Source organism: Osmerus eperlanus, chromosome 4 (assembly GCF_963692335.1).
Source record: "Osmerus eperlanus chromosome 4, fOsmEpe2.1, whole genome shotgun sequence".
NCBI lineage: Eukaryota > Metazoa > Chordata > Actinopteri > Osmeriformes > Osmeridae > Osmerus > Osmerus eperlanus.
The window spans coordinates 12,485,375-12,510,003 of record NC_085021.1 but is presented as its reverse complement, the minus strand read 5'-3'; the positions used below and the strand labels follow the sequence as shown (position 1 = coordinate 12,510,003).

At 41.2% G+C, this 24,629-nt stretch overlaps 4 protein-coding genes across 7 annotated transcripts; 2 read left to right on the top strand and 2 right to left on the bottom strand.

Moving 5' to 3' along the window:
• Window positions 1–395: 395 nt before the first annotated feature.
• Window positions 396–8,062, top strand: LOC134018852 (MAP kinase-activated protein kinase 2-like). The gene is made up of 10 exons (XM_062459156.1): window positions 396–1,253; window positions 3,611–3,750; window positions 4,304–4,368; window positions 4,486–4,565; window positions 4,680–4,806; window positions 5,109–5,184; window positions 5,287–5,411; window positions 5,532–5,617; window positions 5,759–5,839; window positions 6,279–8,062. Exons 1-10 carry the CDS (start codon window positions 1,017–1,019, stop codon window positions 6,420–6,422), a joined length of 1,161 nt encoding a protein of 386 aa, XP_062315140.1. The 5' UTR covers window positions 396–1,016; the 3' UTR covers window positions 6,423–8,062.
• Window positions 8,063–10,092: 2,030 nt separating this feature from the next.
• Window positions 10,093–11,613, top strand: fmodb (fibromodulin b). Its single transcript, XM_062458140.1, has 2 exons — window positions 10,093–10,990; window positions 11,209–11,613. The coding sequence occupies exons 1-2, from the start codon at window positions 10,093–10,095 to the stop codon at window positions 11,358–11,360; spliced, it is 1,050 nt and encodes a 349-aa protein (XP_062314124.1). The 3' UTR covers window positions 11,361–11,613.
• Window positions 11,614–12,657: 1,044 nt separating this feature from the next.
• On the bottom strand, window positions 12,658–18,548 carry csf1b (colony stimulating factor 1b (macrophage)). Of its 4 annotated transcripts, none has more exons than XM_062459151.1 (8): window positions 18,322–18,536; window positions 17,561–17,674; window positions 17,351–17,413; window positions 15,471–15,641; window positions 14,112–14,328; window positions 13,862–13,995; window positions 13,629–13,675; window positions 12,658–13,367 (listed from the first exon to the last, which is right to left on the bottom strand). In XM_062459151.1, exons 1-8 carry the CDS (start codon window positions 18,361–18,363, stop codon window positions 13,265–13,267), a joined length of 891 nt encoding a protein of 296 aa, XP_062315135.1. In that variant the 5' UTR covers window positions 18,364–18,536; the 3' UTR covers window positions 12,658–13,264. The 4 variants fall into 4 exon arrangements, with proteins under 4 accessions (XP_062315135.1, XP_062315139.1, XP_062315137.1 ...); XM_062459153.1 differs by lacking the exon at window positions 12,658–13,367 and adding an exon at window positions 13,392–13,533 and having other exon boundaries at window positions 18,322–18,548; XM_062459155.1 differs by lacking the exon at window positions 13,862–13,995 and having other exon boundaries at window positions 13,266–13,367; window positions 18,322–18,544.
• A 2,191-nt stretch (window positions 18,549–20,739) lies between these two features.
• Window positions 20,740–24,095, bottom strand: ren (renin). Its single transcript, XM_062459149.1, has 9 exons — window positions 23,893–24,095; window positions 23,333–23,480; window positions 23,061–23,184; window positions 22,760–22,878; window positions 22,394–22,590; window positions 22,159–22,281; window positions 21,660–21,804; window positions 21,465–21,563; window positions 20,740–21,311 (listed from the first exon to the last, which is right to left on the bottom strand). Exons 1-9 carry the CDS (start codon window positions 23,967–23,969, stop codon window positions 21,150–21,152), a joined length of 1,194 nt encoding a protein of 397 aa, XP_062315133.1. The 5' UTR covers window positions 23,970–24,095; the 3' UTR covers window positions 20,740–21,149.
• Between the last annotated feature and the right edge of the window lie 534 nt (window positions 24,096–24,629).

The window sequence follows — 24,629 nt, the reverse complement described above, 5'->3', positions numbered from 1 at the left end:
ATATAAATAAATGAATACATGTCAATGATCGGCAGACGTAATCTGTGATCAATGAACCTCTCTCTACCAAATGGAAGCAATACTAGTCTCTGGGACTGGACTGGTCTCCTACAGAAGAAGAAAACAGATTAAGACAGTAAATACAGTCTGACCTTAGTTTGATCACTCTGTCCGGGTCACGCTATCACGTCATTGTTGTCAAGAGACAAAACATATTTTTGTAAAATATTTCACAATGTCCTATCCATCTACATAATAAATGTTGAATTTTGTTATCAGAAGTCTCTTTCAGCTCCCATTTATAAACCAACAGCGACTACGTCTGATGCCTGCAACTGCAGTTTTAAATGACTTTAGGCTAGAACTGATCCACCTTATTGAAGTGAGGTCATCATGGCCAACAATACAAGCAAGAATGAGGAAATTAGCTAGATTAGCTAGCTAGGGACCTAACCATTGTAGCTAAAATAACGCTCGTCGTGTTATCTAATATTCAACTTTATCCAATAGTGGGAGACAAGCGAGCGTAGTAATTGATTTGTTAATGACATCTGTAAGAGGATATGTTTGACTAGCGGTGGAAAAAAGAACTCCCCCTTGCTTCCTTTCACTATTTGGTGGCAGGCTCTTCAATGCAGTTGGCAGTGAAACGAAGCGGCTCAAGTTTGTTTGCATGTTGGCTACCAAGATAGCTGAACGCCGGTAATTAAGCTATGACCATAGAGTCGATTGAGAGTTGGCTTCGCAATATGACTTTATTGTTGGGGTAAAATTACAACAATTGGAATTTCCATTGCCCTGTAGCTATAGGCTAGATTTGGGAAACGAGACTTGTCACACGCAAACAAGCTATTGTGCTATAGCAGCATGCTACTTCTGGACAACCAGGTTTTGACAGGTAGGACTAGCTAGCTAGTTAGTAAAGCAAGGGAACCACAATTTAATGTAATTTACTGATAATACATAGGGTATTCTGACTTTTTAAAAGTAGCCCGCGCTCAAACCAAAGAAGAACAATGTTATCGAATGCAGGGAACCAGAACCAACAAGCGTTTCCAAACCAGCAACAAGCGCCAAATCTAAACTCAGCATCCCTTCCTCAATTTTTCGTTAAACCACACAACCCTCTTCAAACAAAAAAGCATGCCATAACTGACGATTACACGGTTACACGTCAAGTACTTGGAATGGGAATAAATGGAAAAGTATTGGAAATATTCCGGAAAGGAAGTGGGGAGAAATACGCACTAAAGGTAAACATTTTATTTTCCTCTTAGTTTGTTGTACATTCTTGCTATCTGCCAGTCAAACATTTCTGACTATTCTACTGGGAAATTATGGAGTAGCCTAACTGAAGGGTGAATCCAGGTGGATGCAAATGGAAGTAACATAATGAATTAATTAAACATTTTCTATCAAGTTTAATTGATAAGAAAGTTGCAAATATCACCGTTTTCGAAGTGAAGGCACTGAGAAGTTGCGGATGTGTTGTTTACATAACAGAACATTTTATATTGGTTTATCTAGCTTATGGAAATGATCTATTAAATATAGCAAAATATATTATGTCAAATGTAGTCCATGAGTTCTTGTCCCTCTGAAGCAAGCGCTAAAGATTTGTTTGGTTGCAATGTCGTATTTGTCAGGTTTTCTGACTTATGCTCTAGAGCCAGTGTGAGTCTGGATAGGTTGTTGATACGAAAACGAACATTGGTTCCAACCAGGTCTTTCCTTCACAGGACTGGGTAGTGGGTGAAGTAATGCTGCAGCTGTCATTCTGATCCACAAATAGCTTTGGCCTCTAGTCTTCCCTGTAGGCTATCGGAAACGGAAACTAACAAAGGACCTTCTGCTGTTATTAGGCCTATTTGTCTAAGCTGTGATACAGTGTATACATATATATATATATTTTTTACAGATAGTACTTGTTTCATAATCCGTTCAAGGCTTTCAAGGTTTTTGTTACAACATCCTCCCTTCAGCTTAGGCTTTCACTAGCCATAATGAAATGTTGCTTTCCAGGTCTTTAAGACCTACCGTTCTAGCCCCACTCATACTCCCTCCTTTAATGTCACACAGTCACACTAACAGCTCTCATTCTCCCCTCCTTCCCTCCAAGGCATTGTTTTTGCATGCTGAGTCCTAGTGTTGATGTGCAGGCCAGGATAATTGAGAGACATGGATCACTTCCTGTGATATTACCCTTGGGATCTGTTAATCAGCACTGAGGCACGTGTGTTGCCGGGCCCCCTCCTCCAGAACACCTGCTCCCGTTGGACGGTGCGGGTGACGGCATTAGAATGCAGAGTGTTGCCTGTCATTGCAACGGAGAGGGTGAGGAAGAGGCAACACTGTTAAGGTGTCACATGGTTATGGGTTATTGACTGGCCTGTGTCTTGTGATGGAGTATCTCAGAGTGTCTTTGGCTCTACAACAAGACCTCTCCATTCTCCAATGACTTGAAGTTTGAGGCTTTAGGGTTGGTTGATCTGGTGATGCTTATTATACACCTCCAGTAATGGAATTATCTAATAGGGACGTTGTTCCAGCAGAAGGAGAGTACTTGTGATGTTTTGATTGCATTTTGCAAGTTTTGTGTCTAAAATTAGTCTTGTGGGAGAGCTGATACATGACAGAAGGGATTATTGGGTCTGGATTGCAGCAGTACTGTCCTTTAGGTTACATTCTCAGCTTTTATTAACCAAGAAAGTGCCTGGGGACCAGTACACATCCCTCAGAAGGGCCTCCCTGGTACTATGTGCTGCATCCATCCTTCCAAGAAGATCTTCTGTCAGAATTCCCTGGCCTGTGTCGGTTTGTGAAACATTGGTCTCTCTTCTTAGCCCTTCCTCTGCTGTTTTGTGAGGGACGATTCCTCTTCATCCTGTCAATTGACTTGATTTGAATTGTCTACTGCCTGGGAGAATAGTCTGCTTCCTGCGTGTGTGTGTGTTTGTGTAGTGCTGTGAGAGGTCTGAAACAAAGCTGTGGTGGTGTGTGTTTCTGTGGAGATGGCAGTGCCAGCTGGTATGGAGCCCCCCTCCCGAGGGCAGTGCATGACGACACACTGTGTGACTCATGGTTAGTTGTTGATGTTGAAGTGGTCTAAAGGAGGATGAGGGATGGGGATGAGAGGCCAGCCTCTCCACAGACTAAATTGAACTAGATTCTAAGGAAACTGCAATTAGGCCTTTTTTAACATCTCCCTCCGTAGTGTTGTTTATATATTCACAGGTCTCGGTTCTCGATAACACCTGGTTATTCCTCCCCCTTTTCATTTGTCCATCCTCTCTCCCGAAGATAGCTGAGTGAAGCCATTAGGCTGCATCGTTTCTGGTTCAGGACCAGATGCATCTCGGAAGGAGGGAAATTGTGTTATGGAGATGTCTGCTGTCTGGGACAGACTTGATACGATTAGAATCAAGGATGAAGTCCAGGGCATCTGCAAGACCTATGCTGTGGTTCAGAATCTCATACCTCCACAGCGGGTTGAAATGTGCTGCTAATCAGAGATTTGAGTAATCTGAGAGGATAAAGGCACAAAACTGGGCAGACTATTTACTGCTCATGGCTCAGAATTGGTAAGGTCTTCTCCTCGCTCTTGTCTCAGATGCTGCAAGATTGCCCCAAAGGTCGACGGGAGGTGGAGCTACACTGGAGGGCGTCACCCTGCTCACACATCGTACGCATCGTGGATGTTTACGAGAACCTTTACCAGGGCAGGAAGTGCTTTCTCATCGTCATGGAGTGGTGGGTGTACAGTCACAAACGCGTCTCTCTCTTTGACCTGATTCCTGTGCTCATAAACCCTAGCCATTCACATTGTTTACAATATTTACATGTATAGTAGTTTACATTTAGTCACTTTTAGCAGAAGTTCTTATCCAGAGTGAATAAGTACAGGGACATTCCCAGAGGCAAGTAGGGTTAAGTGCCTTCCCAAGGACACAACGTCATTTGACATGGCCAGTAATCGAACCAGCAACCTTCCGATTAATAGCCCGATTCCCTAACTGCTCAGCCATCTGACTACTGTTATTATTTCCTCACTAAAATAATATGTTAATGCAGTTTCTGAAAAATAGAATTTATAAAAATACAAACTTAAGATATGAAACTTAAAGTCCTTTGAACAAAAACACACAACAAAAAATAATAATATTCATTTATCGGCCATTATAAATGCCGATACCGATAGTTTGGAAAATGCCCAATATCTGCCGATAATATCGGCCCGCCGATATATTGGTCGGGGTTCATGACCTTTCTATGTCCTGTGTTCTGTTTCTCTTTTTCTCTTCAGCATGGATGGCGGTGAGCTGTTCAGTCATATTCAGGACAGAGGGAACCAAGCCTTCACAGAAAGAGGTCAAGAGACATTCTTCATCCAAATTCCAGTTACCTCATTCCCCACCTATTGCTGGGCTTTAAATGCATCTTAATCTCCTTGTCTGTCCCTCTTTATTTCTCTTTTTCTCTCTGTAGAGGCTTCTGATATAATGAAGAGTATAGGTGAGGCCATACAGTATCTGCATGCCATTGACATCGCCCACAGAGATATAAAGGTAAGCCTGGCTGGTTACTAGATATTCCAGCCTTAATGTCTAATGATTAAACTTCAGAAATTCTTTATGTCCAGTTGGGAAGGATCAACTTTGTCTGTGTTTATTTGTTTTCAGCCAGAGAACCTCCTGTATACCTCAGAAAGGCCTGATGCCCTGCTCAAACTGACAGACTTTGGCTTTGCCAAGGAAATCACCACACTGAATTCCCTGGCTACACCGTGCTATACCCCCTACTATGTTGGTAAGGACATGTGGTCTGAACTGAATGCAACATGTGGTTCCCCTTGATGACTCACAGGGTTAGAAATCTCTGACAGCACATTCTGCTGACCAACATTTCCTGTTGATTCCACCAACATACTGTAAACGTTATGAGCATAGGGGAAATCCTTTAGTCAAGGGTCGGTCATAGTCAGATGTCTTTATGAATTATGAATTATGACATTACATGAAGAATTATGAATTTCAGAATGCCAATTACATTAGTCACGAAACACAAGATGTGAATGTATTATGATTCTTATTTGTTGGGCTGTCTCCTAGCTCCAGAGGTTCTTGGTCCAGAGAAGTACGACAAGTCCTGCGATATGTGGTCTCTGGGCGTCATCATGTATATCCTGTGAGTACAGCACATGAATACTATTGGGCCGTGTAGGAATACTTGCGCTCCAATATTAGTGCATGTTGCTTATCCTCCACTCAACTCCTTATCTATCTCCAGACTTTGTGGATACCCCCCCTTCTACTCTAACCACGGCCTGGCCATATCTCCAGGGATGAAGAAGCGCATCCGCAACGGGCAGTACGAGTTCCCCAACCCTGAGTGGTCTGACGTGTCTGAAGAAGGTACTTGAGACAGCAGGGCTGTATGTACACAGTGTTACAGACACTGGTGGTGATGTAGGTGAGGTGTATACACAGACATGGGAGCACCTTGGTTTCCACGTCCTGTGTTGTGTGTTCCAGCCCAGCAGCTGATCCGCCACCTGCTGAAGACTGAGCCCAGCCAGAGGATGAGCATCACAGAGTTCATGAACCACCCTTGGATCAACGTAAGGACTTTGCCTCCTACAGTATGCTGGAGGTTCCCTGGAGGCCTTAGGCCTTGCGTCAAGTACATGAAAAGATATTGAAATGAGCTTCTTGTGATGTGCTTTGTGGGTACTGATTCCATGGTTGATGTGATTCTGCAGCAGTCTATGGTGGTGCCTCAGACCCCTCTTCACACAAGTCGTGTTCTGAAAGAAGAGCAGGATGTCTGGGAGGAGGTGAAGGTGAGGGGAGCACTGTTCTGATCATTTTCGTTCTAGCTGGTTTTCCACTGCCAGAGGAATATGTAGTCTGTCTGCTTAGTAAACACGAGTTCCTCAGGGCTCTCTGAGACGATATTTTAACATTAAAGCAGTACTACAGCTCTGTTGTGTTCCAACCTTGCCCTCCGGTTCTCAACGATTCAGCAGGATTGTTATGACCTGAGTTTAGCACCCATCACTACAGGCAAGCTTGATGAGGGTGAAGTGTCATTTTCTGATTGTGGATTAAAACAAATATTTTCATAGTCAGAGTTTTGGCCTTTTACCAGTGTAATTCTGGGACAGCATTGTGCCTGGAATTATATTGGCAAAATGGCTTAAGCTGTTTCATGATACTTACTCTAGGGACTTGCCGGCAAGCCATTTACCCAGGTTGCATTGTTGATATTTGTGTCATTAGGAGGAAATGACAAGTGCCCTGGCAACCATGAGAGTGGATTATGAGCAGATTAAAATCAAAACCATCCAGGAGTCGACAAATCCTCTGCTGATGAAAAGAAGGAAGAAGGCCAACAATGCTACAACTCAGGCTCCAGGACTGTGAGACAAAGACACTTTAAGAAACTCTCTCTCACACATTCATGCAAGCACACACACACACTCACAGACACACACACACACACACTTACCCACTCTCTCGAAAAAGAGAAGCCTGTTTGGTAATCAGTTTTTTTATTTTATATTGTCAGTGTTAATTTTAGCTTGATTTTAGATATATATATTTTTTCTTCTTCTTCTTAGTTGAACCCTTTTTACCTCTTGCCATTGAAGTAAATACATCTGGTTAATTTACTTGTCACCATAGTAATCAGATGTTGATCAAAACAGGATCGCCTTGATGTAACTATGGAAGTGTTGTTTAACCTTGCATAGCCAGAAGCACTGTAACTAATGTAGAATCAAGCCTCGCTCTGTTCACTGTTGTTTTATTTTTTACTTGTGCCCACATGTTTCTAGGTCTGTGTATAGTAGGGCCCTGGGTACAAGGCCCATACAACCATATAAATGAAACTACTCTAATATGACTGTGATGGTCCTGCTTTAAAACTAATGTCAAAGAAATAATTATATGAATTGGGGATATACTGTATATGTGCACTGAAGGACTATATATTTGTTAATCTTCACAAGGGAGAATGTTTTTTGTTTTACAGCCTACAAAGTGCCAGTAACTTACGAGGTGAAGCATAATAGAAAGATGATTTCCTGATCAAATAATTGGTGACATTGATCCCTTAGAGAGTATGAAATACTTTACTGTAGAGAGTATTTGATACTGTACTGTAGGACTGTTGTTACTAATTATCACCAGTTTGCACACCAATTAATTTACGATGTAATATACACTCTGAAAGTATTGTAGAAAAGTTTTAATTGTTTAATTGAATGTCTTTCCCTCAGCGTCAGTGTATATACTTATTCACAGCTCACAAGTACAGGTTTTCTATTTGTGGTTGGAGTTTTGTTGACATGAAATCTGCTTCACTTTAGACTCTTCAAACGTATGATGGCCGTTGATTGTGTTTTATTGTGGGTCGGGTCTTTTTTTGCCAACATGCCTCTAACTATGTGTGCCTAGAGTTATGTATGTGTACATTGCAGATCTTATTTTTTAACTTACTGTTTAGAAGGAATTAGTGCCTTGAGAGTACTGGGGAGAGTTATAATGTTGGGTCTGTGTGCTTAACCTTTCACACAAACCTCCCATTGAGTCTATGCATGATTTGGAGTTGTGTGTGTGCTGATCTCATGTTAAAGATGTCCAAGGTAAGGACGGTGAGTAAACAATCTCACCACAAGGTGGTAGTATCCAATTGATGTCATTATCTCCACACCCCTCAGCGGGCCATAGGGGACATTTTTACCATGCCAGTCCTGGTCCAACACACAAATAGATGCTGATTGCACATGGTTCTCCACTGCTCAAGAACAGGACTGTTAGGATGAGTGTCAGCATCCACACAGCAGTAATAGAGATTATTGCTCCTTGCTCTATGAATCCTTGCTCTATGAATGAACTTCCTCCAGTTTGACAGTCATAAGAAGACGTAAGTTGCAGAGCATCATTGGAGCTTATTAATAGGTGTACTGAGTAGATGTACAGTATAAAATGTAGCACATTTCAAACTGCTGTACTCATGTCCAGAGTGTCCTTTACTGTGGAATAAACCCCCTCAAATATTTTGTCATGTTTGTCTTATGTGGTTTAATTGATCGGTACATATCTCAGCACCCAAGTCTTTTTAAATGGTGTGAGAGCACTTTTTGTAATTGACTTTTGACAAACATTGCCCTCTTCTGGAAGAAAACCCAAAGAGAATGACGCTGTCGCTACTGAAAAATAACTTTAAAAAATAACTTTCTCTAAGTATTTCTCAGGAATAGATTTTTCATACTGACACCCTTGTAATAGGTCATACGTACTAAATATTTGGGATCCCTTTTGGTACCACATCCATCAACCTCAGATTATCTCTAGTATCCTATTCCCAAAATGACTATGTGGAAGTAATGACCAGTCAAAACCTTGATGGCTTATGCTATAGCAATTTACAAATATCTTGTCTAATGTGGAATGTGGTTTTGCAGGGACAACATGTTTTCATCTGGTCTATGGCACTAATACAGCTCCCTCTCCTCCAAACAGATAAGGCTGTACATCAGGAAACACTCTGCATTCTTCCTGCTTGGTGTCATGTGGATCAGAGTAGCTTTCCTATTTGGAACACCGCAGGCACAGTCATTGGTGCCAGTACCAAATCATTGACATGTCAGCTAAGACATTTGGCAAACAAAGGACTTAAAAAAGGAGGTATTCTTCCCAAAATACAAATCATGATTATAGACCTAAGGCTGTTAATGGTGCGTGTGCTAGAGAAACTTATGATATCCAGTAATGGATACTAATAAAGCAGTGTTCATTCAGCTGCTGGTAAAACTGGCCACCATTACACCCTGGGCTCTAACTACATATCAAGTTATTTAAAGTTATTTTTTCATTATAAATTAGTATGTGGGTAAAATCTATACATGTTGTCAGACTACCTTGTCTGTGGCCCCTCCCTAACTTAAAATTCGATTTTGAGGTGAGAAATTCACTTTGTCAGTATGTCACTTTCAACTGTACAGCTGCCTAAGGCTCCCTTTGTTCTTGGTCTAATACAGACAGAGCTCAAGGACAGAGTTGTGAAGAAAGTCTAGGCAGGTCATAGTGATCATCTGTCATCATCAACAGGGTGCCAGTTGGCTGACTTTCTTCACAGAATCAAGCCTATAATTTCCTTGAGGTGCCCCACGGGCCAGACACAGCACTTTGGAATGAGGAACTTACCAACACTGGTTGACATGCAAAAAGTACTGCTCAAGGAGGTGATGTACTTAAAGGAAAGTCTAATATGTTGATGTACTGTGTCATGTATCCATGTTTACTTTGGCATTTGCTTCTCAGTTTCATAAGGGAGTAACAGTTTTATGCAAAAGTATGGACACCCCAGGTAAACATTTTTGTTACTGTGAGTAACTAATCGAGCAGAAGTGACACTAATCTTGCTTAAAATGTTGAAAATAATGTTTTAACTTTATGCATTTTGGAGATCAGTTTATCTTATCACTTAACTATTCACAGTAACATAAATGTTGACCAGGGGTGCCAAAACGTTTGCATAAACCTGTACATAATAACAACTTGAGCTCACTGTTGTGGGAGTACAGCATGCAGTCATTGCATTTTTCCCTATATCTGAACCCTCAGAACCATCTGTCTTTCCACTGTAACCTAAAGACATACAGCAAGAAATAACAAGACATGCCCCATGTAGCTGTGCTAATGATAAGGCACAACACAGTGAGTGAATAACAAGGCTGTTAAATAACAGATGTCCATGTTAGAGTCCAGATGGGATTGATACTGACATGACTGGAGGCGATATGTTGCTGTTAAAACACTACATGTGAGTGGAAAATATACATGTTATGTTGTGACTTTGGCTGCACATTTGGAAGAAAACAGACAGGAAGGGGTATACCAGTCTTCCCCTTTAGTCTGAGAGAGACATTGCTACAGTGACTACCTCTATACAACAGGCTGGTAGGTTACTGTACATGTACTATTTATTTGCCAAAGGGTATACTTAAATAACATATTTGTTTATAGACATGTTGCATGATTTGTTTTATTCACAGGATATTGATAACTATTAATATCTGCAGTGATCATGCGAGTAGTGTTGCTGCTGATTGTAGCTGGGCTGGTGGACCTCAGCTTTCCCCAGAACTCCGGCTCCTTCCATTGGCTGTCGTACCTGCGTGGCCGCAGGCGCCACCCTGACACCCTGTGGATGGACCGCGTGGGTGAGGACTGCCCACTGGAGTGTGACTGCCCCTCCGCTTACCCAACAGCCATGTATTGTCACAGCCGTAACCTGCAGCATGTTCCTTATGTCCCCTCCCGCATGAAGTATGTCTACCTGCAACGCAACCAGATCACAGGCATCCAGGAGGGGGTGTTTGACAACGCCACTAACCTGGTCTGGGTCATGCTCCACCAGAACCAGCTCAGCTCTGACAAACTGGGTCCGAATGTTTTCAGCAAGCTTAAAAATCTGGACCGACTCTACCTGAATCACAACCAGCTGACTCGCTTTCCCCTGAACCTGCCCAAGTCTATCAAAGATCTCAGGATAAACCACAATAAGATATCAAAGATTCTGGCTAGCTCTTTTGAGGGGATGACTAACTTAACCAAACTCCATCTGCATGCCAATGCACTTGAGGAGGTTGGGGGAGCTTTCAAGGGGCTTAAGTCTTTGAACATACTGGACATCAGGAAAAACCAACTAAAGAAAATTCCAGGGAATCTCCCAGAAATGCTGCATCAACTCTACCTGGAGTATAATAATATTGAGAGTGTGCCGGAAAACTTCCTCACTAGTTATCCTATGCTGCAGTTTCTAAGGTTAGCTCATAACAAGTTGACAGATGGAGGGATTCCCCGCAACACCTTCAATGTCAGTACTCTGGTGGAACTGGACCTGTCCCACAACAAGCTGGAGAGGATCCCTATTGTCAGTAGAAGTCTTGAAAACCTCTATCTACAGGCTAATCAAATCAAAGGTACAGTATGTGACTTCATATTTAGCCTTCTCCTCTGTGATGCCCTTTCGTATCATGGGGAAGTGTCAGCATAACCTCAATTAATTACAATGCTAGTGGTGTAATACATATACTAAGCTGTACCATAATTTATGTCACAACAATACACAATAAATTACTTTTATTTAGAATAAAATGTACAGTACTACTTACTGTCTGTGTCTGTCTTTCCCTCTCAGAGTTCTCTCTGGTTAGTTTCTGTGCTAAGGTGGACATGGCAAACTACTCCAAGTTGAAGGTGCTGCGTTTGGATGCCAATCAGATTAATCCCAAAGATGTGCCATCTGAAGCTGCCTACTGTCTACGCCTGGTTGCCTACATCGATGTTTAGCTCCTTTATTTTTGTACATTTTATTCTGTTTTTGAATAACCTATCCTGAATCTCGTTAACTTGTAAGCCTCTGTTACTAGTTATTACAAGAATCCCATCTGTTTCTCTTCAAATAGAGCCTAACGTGTTTTGTAAGTCATCATGGCTTAGCTCCATGTCTTAAATTGATGATGAATGTTTAGTAAAATCACCATATTTTCTAAGTGTATTTTATTCCTTCTGAGGGTACACAACTAATGGGTTACACTTCTAATGTACTTACTTGTAACTACTCTCATCATGTTCAATTCTTTGTGCATTCAGGAATTATGATTAAAGAGTTGTGTTGTATATGGTGCTGTGTTAAAAACATATTATTTATTCTATAAGTTCCTATAATCTTAAATGTTTTACCCCTTAGATGTGAAAGATTTTAATAGTTTAGAGTAGTTGGCTGTTTTGTCTGCCACCTAGTGGTATAATAATACACTTAACAGTTACTTACATCCGTAATAATAATAAACCACCAAAACAATCATTTGTATGGACAATAATTAAGACCAATGATTTTAGTGAAAGCCTGACAGTGTGAGAATTATGATGATGTTGAAAGTATCTTGAAATTAACCCGTGTGTGTTTGTCTGAAAGAGAGAGAAACAGAGAAACAGAGAGAGAGGGAGAGCTCTCTCTCTTACCTTTAAATAGTGCCCTGTACATGGCTCTGATTCTGATAAATTGGAATGAGCTTTTCCCACAAACTAATGCTTTAGCTTGTTTTAAAATCAAAACCATTGTTCTTTTGCTTTCCCCTACTTTTATACAAGAAAGAACACATGCTGGGAGGATGGGCTCCCTCCAAATAACACTAAACTGGTCTTGGGCCAGCCTCCACATATTGAAGCTCAAGAGTCTTGAGACTCCATCAAAGGCTCATATTTCCATCGACAGCTGCCTTTAATCCCAAACAGATTATGGACGTTCCATAATACTGTCCATAATACCCTTGTAAAGAGAGTCGGATTGGAAAATCAGTGAAGCCTAGATCACGTCTATTCACATACCAAGTTGAATAGCCGACATGTCTCTTAACACATGACGGGAACATGCTGTTTGCTTTACTGTGAGATAGATGCACTGAACTTTGTCATGGGTGATCAACTTTTGTGTGAATGCAGAACAAACAAGCTGTGAAAAAATGAAACCAGATTTTTTACTTTCTATAAACTTCAGGTCATGGCCCTTTTTATGAATCACAGAACTTTACTTTCAATGAAAGGATCCAACATTCTGAAAACCAACACCTTCATATTCAGCTGTACGGACTAGATTTGTGATAAATCCAATTACTGGACTAATGCGCACACCATGTAGACTGAGGCTTCTCCGCGGCAGCCTGGGTTTGAGTCTGGCCCAAGCCCTTTACCATGTCATCTCTCTCTCTCTCTACATTTCTTGTCCTCTCCAAACATACTATCCCTGTCAGAAATACATAATAAAGCCACCAAAAATATATATCTTTAAAAAAAACATGGATTAAATCCATATGTTCCAGACAGTGGATTTATAGGATGATGACATGCCTCTGATGACATGTTAAAGATCACAGATCTGTTTCAAATATGCCTGGTGAACGTATGCATTATGTGGTGCAAAATACTTCTTCTGTCAAGGCCTCCGCAACAACAGATTAGGGAGTAAACTAAACAGATAACTATAGAGTTTTCACAATAGACATAATAAAAATACAAATAAATTCTGATGAGACCAGTGCTGTGTTTAAACAATAAACAACAGTAGATTGTCAAAATAAAAGATAATGTTCCTTGTCAGCGTTTTAATTATATTTATTTCATATGGATAACCAACCAACAGACATTCACATAACATTTTACCAAAAAAGATTGCATATGAAGATATTCATTGTTCACATATCTCTTCCGGTCTGAGCAGTCATCTCAATTACGTTGCTTCCGAAAAGGCAGGCAGGCAGGCAGGCAAGAAAGTGGGCAGGCAAGCAGGCAGGCAGGCTGCAAAACAACACTTCAGTCAGTTGTACTGCCAGCCAGACAGGGTGCAGTTTGACAGACACACTGACACACAGAAAACACATAAGGAGGCAGTTTGGACACCTGGTATACAGACAGGCAGGAAGGCAGAGATGGAAACTAATTTCTTCGCATGTCTGAATGTGACCTGTAAAATCAAATTTGTTATTTAGAGGTCTCATAGGTCTGAGTTATTTTGTTTCAGACTTCTTTGCATATTACTAATAATGTACATTTCCTCACCTTGAAGTGAATATTGAGTGCGATGTGTTAATCCTACTAAAGTATTTCTGTTTTGAAACAATAAAAAAAAAAAATTGTCAAATCAGCAGCACAGTTAAATAATATATATTTTTTTAATCTCCAAATTTAAGGAACAAACACAGGTGCTGTGTTTAGCTTAATCATATTCTGGTCTGCCAGAAATCTTGCCTTTGGCAGAGCAGATGCTTCTCAGTGTTATTATTTGGCATTACCCGCTGTGTGATTATGCAGAGAATAAGCACAAGCAGCCCTCCTCCGCTGAGAGACACCACTATGAAGCCAAACTTGTACATGTTGCTCTCTGAACCAGTCTGGGAGGCTGTCTTTGAATTCTTATCAGATCTGACTGGGGGACGGACAGTTCATAACTTTTAATTACAACTGTGCAATATTGTCCAGGACAGGTGCTACCAGAAAATAGAAGGGAGATTTTATTAGCCTTGGTTCCTTAGAAGGACTCACCAGTTGTTGAGGAGAGTTGTGTGCTGAGCTCAGTTGGTGATGTGTATAGGTGCGTAGCAAGTCCTGAGCTCTCTGCGTACTCCCTCTGGCAGTTCCAGTCCACTGGTGTGTGACTGGTGGTTACCAGCTCCCAGTACACAGACAGGATCTCCTGGACTCTGGCCAGTGCTTCTGATGGGGACTCTCTGAAAGTCACCTCAAAGCTGACTGGGTCGTCCTGAACAGTGCACAAAGAGACTAAATTAGAATGTGTAATAAAATATCTGCTTTAAAAAAAAAGTTTCACTGCTTTACTCATCTGTTTTGGCAAATTCTTCACAAAACATGTTTAATAGGCTTGTTACAGTTTTTTCCGATTGCTTAAGCACAATTTTGAAAACAGGGCTCACTTTGTACACGTACTGTACAAAGTGCATGAATATGTTGACCAAACACAACACACAAGGCCAGTACTGCACACTGATGAAAATATGTACTGTACTCTCCACATTGTCTACGTAAAGGTTGCATTTTGTGCAGAATATCAGAACATATTTCAATTCAAATACTGTAGTAGACTACACACTGTAAACACAGCAATTACATTTGTGGAGACAACAGAAAGCATACAGCAAATGAAATACAGAACATTGTTTCAATCATGGACTGCAGTGAATGGGTAAAAAAAAAAATACTGATGTAGTGCATATAGTATAGGCTACATTTTACTGTACTGAAGACAGTAGAGAAAAGTAGTTACTGTTGCAACAGTATATCTGCTGAGGTTGGGCTGAACTCTCTGTCGAATTTCATTAGATACTGTAAATTTGGCCCTATTCTTCAACCGCCTCCAGGTCTAACTCTCCCTCTCCTTACCACTCTTCCTCCATGGGCTCCCCCTCTCATCCTCCCTCTTCCTGCAACATTGCCTTCCATTTTTGATGAGGACGGGTACACTGACCTGTTGCCTTTTTATAGTGCTTACACCTGATTGGTATGTTTACAGTTAAGCACTTTGGTGCTTGTACAGCTGACACCCGTGTTTGATCCATTTGTTCACGTGTGGCATTTTACAAGGCAGTGTCTTGAAAAGGCAGTTAAGTGACATAATCTTATATTTCTGTGTCTAATGTAGAAAAGTGTGTTTAGTTATTTGCAAAACACTGTGTGTAGTATTTTTTCAAATAGTGTGAGGCTGAGAATGTGCTTATAGTGTGCATAGTGTGCTAAATCTGGGCTGCTGTTTTGCTCCGTGAGTGTCAGGTTTCACGAACTGTGTGTTATTTGACATTTTTGTGTCCAAGCAATCGGAAAAAACTGTACCAGATTCCTTGGAACCTTGTTAACACTCAAGTCTACCGTTCAGGGGCAATATCGCACCTCCAGCTCCTCATTGATCTGTGGAACACATTTCTGAGAATAGATGTTGTGGATGAGAGATTTTAGCAACTGGACATATCTGTCGTTGTCGGAGCCTCTGTTGTACTGGAAGTGGGCAGTCAGGAGGTCCAGGATCCATGGTAACGCAGCCTTAACATAGCAGCATTTACTCTGCAGTGGCAGAGCAGAAGAGAATCAGCCAGGGAAAGGAAAGCAGAAAAAGACAATTAAAACTAGAGAGGGTACAATTTCTGGGGAAATTGTAGGGTGTGCTTGCTTGCGTCGGTTGCACAGGGGTCCGTTTTTGAATGACATTTTTACAACTGATATTTCTGTATATTTTATATAAAAATGCATACTTATTATTTATAAAGATTACATAGATTTAAAAGCATTTTTTTGTGCTGCTCGTTTACAACTGAAAATACGAGTGAAGTGTAGAATGAAATATGATGTCTTCTCATTTCCCCTGCAAGAGGCAGCCTCATAGCTGAATCAAAACGAATAAATTTGGCAGACCGGTGTAAAAATACACCTAATCTCTATGACTTAAACGTCCTTTTTAAGTTTTCCCTTCTCGTGATATTTTCAGGCATTTAGCCTACTCATATTGCATTCATTCATTAATAAAGAACCCCCTTTGAAGATTATTCTACGACGTTACCGGCAGTAGAAGATGGAATCGTGATTCAAACAGTACCATCTGCTAACTGAAAATATGCCCCCAAAAACGTAAATAAGCTTGACATTTATTTAGTGGAAAATCGCTCATTCATAAAAAGCTCACTGGTAGCGATCAGTCAGTAACAACGCAAAATGCGATATAGCCCTGTGTGGAGAAGCTGCCCCGGTAAATTCTACTACTACGGTACAGTACTAGACTACTGCTGTGTTCGTCTTGGTAGTGATTGCGTTGGTTGAATTCGATTTAACGTTCCGTTGTACGGTTTAGGCTGAAATTTATTATTTTCATGAACAGATTGACAAAGTTTAGGCTGTGGCAATGAAGTTAAGGTTAGTAGTTAGATAGATTTTTGATTTAAGTAAGGAGAGTGCCGAACATGTTCTGTCGCCGTTTGACTTCCTAAACAGCTGTGTCTCGCGTAGGCTACTGCATTTCAGTGAGCAACACTGGTTTGAAACCACAGGTAATGATAATTTCACCCACAAATCGTTTACTTGTAATGTAATGTCATAATAAATCCTACAACGAAAATGTATTTGTGAGGAATGTTTATTTTAACGATTGAAAACAGATGCATCATAGACCACTGTAGTATGTGTTGCCCGGGCAACAGAGGCTAATGTCATGATGCTAATACTTCAGTGACATAGTAGACTACTGTTTCCGAAAGTAGATGTACTTCCTTAATAAAATCAGCTTATATTGTACATTACACGTCACAATTGTGTGTCATATCACAAAGTAAAATGAGTAAATAGTTATCACCCTGGCCTCTTTGCTTGTGGCGTTTCTGCAGCTGCCTTGCAGTAAAGCAGTTAGCTTAGCCATTTCCCAGAAGTTAACGAGCTGCTAAACTAATGTTCTGCTAGAGGTAGTCACGCGAGTTTTCGTGACGTTAGTGACGTAAGTAGCGTCATTGACTCTGGCTAGCAAGTTAGCCACCGTTAGCTTCACTTTTCGCCACAAAAACTTAATTTCCACTTAAACCATGCAACGGAACGTAAATCCCAATAGAAGCAACTCAATCGCTACCAAGACGAAACTTTTGACACCTAGGTTGTCTATATAGGCCAAATATTGACTGAGTTTTAGGGGGGAAAAAAGAATAATAAAAATAATAAAAATAATATATATGTGAGAGAACAATGGTTGTGCCCTTGCCGAAGGCAAAGCACACCCAAAAATGTGGCCTTACCAAAGTTCTTTGATCAGTGAAAGTGTAGGTTATCCAACATCCACTTCTCAGCTGGTTATCTATCTGTGTACAGAGAAAACAAAGGCCGTGACTTAAAACACTCAATGTATAACAGTGAATGAATGAGGCATGTGTGTTTGTGTTTGTGTTCAAGAGTTAGGTGCTCTTGTGTGAGCGTGTGTGCATGCTGGTATGTTTGTGTCTGCTCACCAAGTGATTGAGGGTCAGCATGTGCTCCTTAGTGATTGAGTGTCTGCATGGGCCAGGGATCTCACCCATGGCCAGTGAGAAACTCAGAAATATTATGACACTCAGACACTTCACCTGAAACATGAAAAACAGCTGAATGTTTTATCTAATCATCAGTTGTGAAGGTAATTTTAACTATGTATATAGACTTTTGTTGACATCATCTGAAAATGGACATATGTTGGCATAACAGGATGTTACCAACAAAAAACGTAATATTTAGCATCCCTAAATTCAGCCCACAAAGCTTGTTTATTGAATTAGTCATGACTAATTTGTTATATTAAGGAATCACAAGTCAATATGATATTTTAAAAACATGCTTTAAAAGCATGTTATGTTATAAATGCTATTACGGCTAATGCTAGAACTGTAACTTGTCATGTTTGTCCCTTGTGTGGAATAATGTATGAAACCCAGCTATATTTAATTAAATACAATCAATTATACTGTACAAAACTGTCACATAATGTCAGGGATCTATTCTATGCCATCCATACTACATTGATATCTTTCATGTATTACCTGTACATGTAGGTCATTTCAAATTAATTTAATTTGTAACAACCACGTACATATTAACCGTTGTCATGATATTGCACTGCTAAGATTACACATTCAACTTGAAACAGTGCATAGACGATCGATGCCTTTTTGTGATCCAATTTTACTGTTAGTAGTCGGTCTTGGAGGTACAACATGGGAGTAAAGGTTTCACTCACCTTGGTCGGACACTGAATGAGGGAAGGTACCAAGAGGGTCATCTGGCTTGGAAAGGACAGAAGAGAATCCCCCACTCCTGAGTCAGAAACATTGAAGCTCTTTTTCCCTCACTGGAGACAAGATGCAGACGTCTGGCACCATGGGATGCGGTTATGCTTCCTTCTGCGCTGTGTAGAGTTTAGAGAGAGCTTGCTCCAGTTGAAAAGCTGTGTTAAGACCTCCCTCCTGCTTTTGGATGTTCATCAGGAGAAATAGTGCTTCCTAGATCCTCATCCCACGGTCTTGTCATGTAATGCATGTTTTTGTTAAACTATTGTCTGTTTGTTTGTTACATTATTATATAAGTACTGTACATCACCAAGAATAGTTGAAACATTTTGTAAAATTAATTTACTTGCACGCACATACACACACACTCGCACACACACACGCACACAAACACAGACACACACACACGACAGACTCAGCCCGCTGTATGAATGGATGAATATCTTTATGCTAAGAGAACATGTGACGTTTTCCAGTGCTTACTAAGAAAACCCAAATTTCTTGCACAAATCAAAACCGGGTAGGTAGTTTTGTTTTTGTCAGTCCAATCCAGAGAGTTATAATTCAATTTACAAAACTAAAACATGTGAACATGTACTTTGGCCAAATAAAACCAGACTTTCTGGAGTAAGGATGATAAAACTGATAAAACAGACACTCGACTAGTTTATATATTATATATTTATACAAAGATCCAGTTCAAATCCATGCGGTCTGCACCATTGTTTACATCTCTTTGTTGTTCTTATTAAATTATCTTTGGTGGCTTTTATGATTGGCTGGCTGTGTATGAGACAGAGGGAAAACATTTAGCCTGACCCAGGGGCGTTGTTAGGCCCTTTTTACTGGGGCACGTGCAACAGTATAAATCTGCTGTGCCCCAGTAAAATCTAAAGTTTTGAACAATTTACTTCATTAGTCAGTGCATTAATTTAGATTGATAATCCCGGAAATAATAAACACAGTATCCCAATTAACTCTTGTAAAAGTGTAAAACACAAACCGATGCACACAGAATTCTATGTCAGCGTGCTCTTCTGAGCTTGCCAAATGCAAGCTTGAAAGAAAAAAATGGGATATAAATAGGGGCCTGTGCCCCAGTAGAGTTTTAAGTCTAACAACGCCTCTGGCCTGACCAGATGCACCAGCAAAGACTAAACGGATCCATCTTCCCATGTGTACACTCTCAAACATTAGGAAAGTACCGGTCTGCCCTGTTATTGTCCAGAATCTGATCTCTGAACAGATTTGTATTTCTCTTGAGACCTATTAAAGCTTCCTTCATACTGTCAAATCCACTTTTGATTAATTTAGACATCAACCATACTGGTTCTCCATTTACAGTACCATAAACTCGGCTGTTCAGTGTGTAAAGAGCTGAAAAAGAAAAGGTGTTCCACAGTAACTATCTTCACCTTGACCTTTTGTCAAAAAGACATATAAATGAATTCCAAGCTAAACAATTCCAGGATGAGAGGGACAGGAAACTCATGAAGACTACATCCTTACTGCCTTTTAAAATGCAATTTAAGCATCACCAAAATATCCCAGGAAATACAAAGTTCTCATAAATATAAGTTTCTTATCTGTTATTGAACTGAAATATGCAGTGTCACCCTAGGGCTGAGTTTCATACTGCCTGTCTGTACTTCCTATGGCACATTTGAAAGACTCATCTCAACCTCTGAAACTTCTGATCTTTGAGCTTGACCTCTGTGGGTATTTAGTTTGCTGAAAATTTGATAACTCCATCCCTTTATTTTTTGAAGTGGACAATGACTTTATTTGTATTCCCTTAATGACCTTTTTAACTGGTTTTATTGTGTTTTGATTATTTGCTTCAGAAGAGTGATGGTTCTTGCATTGTATGTTTCTTCATGTAGTATTTTCATGTTATGAAACTACCATTCCTCTTCTTCCAGAAAATTCTGGTATGTACGTAGTGGTCTGAGACTAGACAGCCAAGAGGATGAGGGTTCAGAACTCACACTGTGCGCAGACGTCTTCATTTAGATAAAGCAGCAGGAAAGATTGTAAATCACTTCTATCTTTCCATCCCACAGTACAATATGTGATATGTTTCGCACAGTCCTTTGAACCCTGTATCAACAAATTGTGCAACATGAAGCATTGCCAGAAGATGGACGGCAGCAGTCCACTGAGGATCCCCAACTCAAGGAAACATTAGGATTTACTACTGGCTTTGATTAAATAAACAGCACCATATTTAAAGATGTTAGTTTAGCTTGTTCCTGTGAATGGATCATGAGTAGTTTGTTGGTAATATGAAACAGATTGATGTATTTTTAAACACTTTTTTTTTACCTCAGTATTTACCTTTTGATGAAAATCATAAGAAACCAATGAAATCACATTGAACACATTTTATTCTTGTTTTGTACAATACAATACAGATATAGTTGCCTAGTGGTTTAATGTAATGATTGAAGAAAAAATCACCTTTTTGTGAATATTGTAATATTGTTTTTAATTATTAGCATGCCCACAAAACAAGCAATTTGTCATTATCAAATAATTTCCAGTCAACTAAAACTAAAGATGAATGGTACTGTATGTGAGTGCAAGTAAAAATTCTAAAAAGTGCAATTGTCACAAATTGGCAGCCCTTGTACTTAAAATAATGCAAACATGAAGAACAAAAGACATTAGGATGAGGGGCAAGCCCTTGTGCCAAACAAAAGAGACTGCAAGAGATAATGGGGGTGGAAGTAAAGTTAGAGTAAGTAAGAGGGGAGATCCTATGCTCTTATAGCTGGTGTCAGACAGCATTGGCAAAGCCTATGCGGTCATTGTGGCGGTCAAACTCAGTGTAATAACGGGCGATGAAGTTGGCTCCCAGTATCCAGATGGGACCAGTCGGGGGCGGAACATCCAAGCCCTTGAAGGTGACGGTGCAGATGTCCTCTCCAAATGGGGATTGCTGACAACCAAAACCAGGAACAACCAGTCATCACACATCACATACATGCTACAGATCATAGGTTACTTACAGGTTGCATAATAGTACAGAATGTGATAGGGTACAAGTGCAAATTACATTGCCAAATGGTTGAGTAATTCAGATGAAGCTCACCCATAATATGTAGTCCTCTTGAGTGAGAGCATACTCATGGCCCCCGAGGTGAAAGGTTACACTGGGTAGGGACTTCACCAGGTCACAGTTCACTGTGAACTAGGAAGATGCAATCAGACTAGGTTAGTCTGTCCTGTACCACGAAGGACATACTGTGTATCACTAGTGCAACTGTATTTGTGATATGATACACACCCCGCCCTCAGCCAGCTCAGTTGCTCCAATGGTCTTCATGAGGACAGACACAGAGGAGGCGGGGCCTGTGATGTAGGAGGAGCCAGTGTCAATCACTGTGGTGCACCCTTCTCTACAGAAGAGCATCTCCTCCCCCACTGACACACTGGATAAAATAGATGGAGAGAGAGACATTCACAGGTAAAGAGAGAGAGAGACATACACAGGTAGAGAGAGAGAGACATTCACAGGTAAAGAGAGAGAATGACGTACACAGGTAGAGAGAGAGACGTAAACAGGTAGATAGAGAGAGACATTCACAGGTAGAGAGAGAGACAGATACATCCACAAGTAAAGTGAGAGAGAGACAGAGACAAAGACAGACAGAGAGAGAGGGAGAGCATTACAAATACACTCTATTTGTCTGAAGCACACACTGTTCAGATGTGTATACACCTCTACACACCTATGCAATATATCCTTCTAAATGAGATAACATACTATTGTTGGCATATCTCACCCTTTCATGTTGACTTCCCATTTGCCTGACTCAGTGGTGCCAAGGTAATGAAAGGATCCAGTATAGTAGTTAGGGTCTGTTCCTCCCAATACCAACTCTCCTCCTGGAGAATGCGAAGGGTCCCTGAAAACCATCAACACCCTTTAAGACCAAGATGCTTACATAAAAGGACTATAATAATGAAGCACTGACTGAATTTCCACAGCTAAAGAGGGTAATACGGTAGATGAAGCACCTGCTGTAGTAGACTGAGAAGACCTCCTCCTTAAGAATGTGCTGGGACATGATGCGGTCGAACACAGGTGTGATGCCATCAATGGCCACATTGGGGTAGCCCATGCCCAAGACGCCGTCAAACTTGGCGAAGATGAAGGGGATGGCGGGCAGGGCCGTGGCCTCAGCGAACACCTGCACCACCGGGATGCCTCCTACCTACAGACACATGCAGAGGACAGGTCTGGAGCTGTGTCCTCAGCTTGTGGGTGTCAAGTGGTACGCACTAAACGTTTAGGACTCTAAACGAAATCTTCAGTTCCAATTAGCTCGACAAAGGTCTGTTTCGCAAACATAGTCGATTGACAAACAGAAACGTGGGCCTCACCACAACAACATCCTCACTCAGAAACCCCCGGACGTTCCCAGAGGCGTACTGGATGGAGAAACCTGTCCCATTCCCAATGTGAGTCCGAGATTTAGACGCATCGTACCTGTTGTGAGTAACTGAAAGTTCACAGGTTTAGGGTTTATGATATAGAAATCATTACTAGCAAACAGTCAGAATCATTGAAATATATTATGGCATTTTATGGCCCAAAGAGATCTACAATCATCACTTAGTAATTTTGATGATGTTCCAATCAACGTGTTCCATGTCTGTGTCTGAGATGTGTGTGTGTACCCACAGCAGGCTGTATAAAGAGGAGAGCAGTTGTAGGACGGCACCCACAGGTTGGCCGACCCAGTGTCAAACACCACATTGAACATCTGGGCAGGAGAGCCAATGCTGATTTCCCCAAAGTACTGAGTCTGAGAGAAAGAATGAAGGACACAACTGGACTCACTCAATACACTTCTCAGATGTCTGCATTGTTATTCACCCATAATGAGAATACGGGTCTATAGTCACATTAAGTTAGCAGAAGTATGATAAACACACAGATCATTCATCTCTTACATCCAGGTAGTTAGTGAGGGGCGTGGGAGCAGTGCCATTGCTTGGGTCATCTGTGCTCTTCAGGGCCTGCTCAGCAAACACCTGGGACGGTGACACGCCCATTTCTCTCAGGGTCTCTCTGATGGACAACATCTTCTTCAGTGTGACCCTGTGTGACAGGAGGCCATGGACAGACAAGGGGGGATGAAGGGGTGGAGGATGGTTTAGAGAGAAGGAACGGGGGTGGGGAAAAGGCATTATGCTTCCTTTATTCCTTTATATGTATTTATGACAAAACGTTTTTTTGCACTGGGCATCATGTAGCTTTCACAAGAGAAAACAATATCTTGAACTTGAACAGTTATAATCCAAAACCTGAAGGAGCTAAATGGTTTTCAGTACTTTCTTCACAGCATAATATTGCCTTAATCAGGAAAGAACCAAACACATGTATTTGTTTACTCCCATTGCTGTAGATCTGTAGATTCTGCAGTAGATACAATTTAGTTCTACACAAAGTGCCTATAAAACAAGCTCATGATTTACACACAGTTCAGAACAAGGTAGATAGGGGCTCTTACCTTCGTAAGGCATGGCTTGTGGTCAGTGTTAGAACGAGTGCAATCACACAAACACAGAAGTTAGTCTGCGCAGCCATGAAGTCTGTAGAGAGTATCACGGAGTACTGGCCACGGGTAGAAAACACAGCTTATCCCAGTCCAGTTTTTCTGCTCAGGTTATCCCTTCGTTGGCCAGAGGAGCTGTTCGTTTATCTGACCCCGTAAAAGCCTGACCAGTTTTTCTATCCCTCTATCTCTGTCGCTTCTCTTTTTATACGATCCCTCCTTCTCTAAGCTCTGACCCACGGGCCTCTGGCTCCAGCTCCAAGATTTCAGATCAAAGCATTGACCATAAACAACCAACCCCCAACCCCCTTCTCTGGTCACCCCTCCCCTGATTAACTGGTCCAACAGAGAGGTCAGAACTTTGACCCCCAGGGAAAACTGGAGACAGAAAGCAGGGACACAGTTCTTCCGTATGGAGATGGCTGGCCAGACTATGAGGATTGGACTGGCAATGAGGCTGGCATTTCATCTGGCTCTGGGTCTTGGGTTTGATCTGGAGCTTGGGTTTGATCTGCATACGGGTTTAGGTCTGGCTCTGGGTTTGGGTCTGGGGTTTGGTCTGGTTCATAGACATTTTGGTCTGAATCTTCTTCCCTCTTGCTAAGCAGGACATGGAGCTGCAGCTAGAGCTACTTCCCCTGGCTCTGGCTCTGGATCTGGGTCTGAGTCTGGTCAGGACAAGGCTCTGGGTC

Bases quoted from the DNA above. Each gene is read 5' to 3' on its own strand.
- csf1b (XM_062459151.1), bottom strand. From the start codon at position 18,363: ATGACCCTCTTGGTACCTTCCCTCATTCAGTGTCCGACCAAG. The intron at 17,675-18,321 runs GTGAGTGAAACC...TTCATGTTTCAG, and splicing joins TCATTCAGTGTCCGACCAAG to GTGAAGTGTCTGAGTGTCAT. The intron at 13,368-13,628 runs GTGAGGAAATGT...GTTGTTTTGCAG, and splicing joins CACTCAATATTCACTTCAAG to CCTGCCTGCCTGCTTGCCTG.
- ren (XM_062459149.1), bottom strand. From the start codon at position 23,969: ATGGCTGCGCAGACTAACTTCTGTGTTTGTGTGATTGCACTCGTTCTA. The intron at 22,282-22,393 runs GTGCTTCATCTA...GATGGTTTTCAG, and splicing joins TTCTCAGTCTACTACAGCAG to GGACCCTTCGCATTCTCCAG. The intron at 21,564-21,659 runs GTGTGTATCATA...GCATCTTCCTAG, and splicing joins CTGAGCTGGCTGAGGGCGGG to TTCACAGTGAACTGTGACCT.
- LOC134018852 (XM_062459156.1), top strand. From the start codon at position 1,017: ATGTTATCGAATGCAGGGAACCAGAACCAACAAGCGTTTCCAAACCAG. The intron at 4,807-5,108 runs GTAAGGACATGT...GCTGTCTCCTAG, and splicing joins CTATACCCCCTACTATGTTG to CTCCAGAGGTTCTTGGTCCA. The intron at 5,412-5,531 runs GTACTTGAGACA...TGTGTGTTCCAG, and splicing joins GTCTGACGTGTCTGAAGAAG to CCCAGCAGCTGATCCGCCAC.
- fmodb (XM_062458140.1), top strand. From the start codon at position 10,093: ATGCGAGTAGTGTTGCTGCTGATTGTAGCTGGGCTGGTGGACCTCAGC. The intron at 10,991-11,208 runs GTACAGTATGTG...TTTCCCTCTCAG, and splicing joins ACAGGCTAATCAAATCAAAG to AGTTCTCTCTGGTTAGTTTC.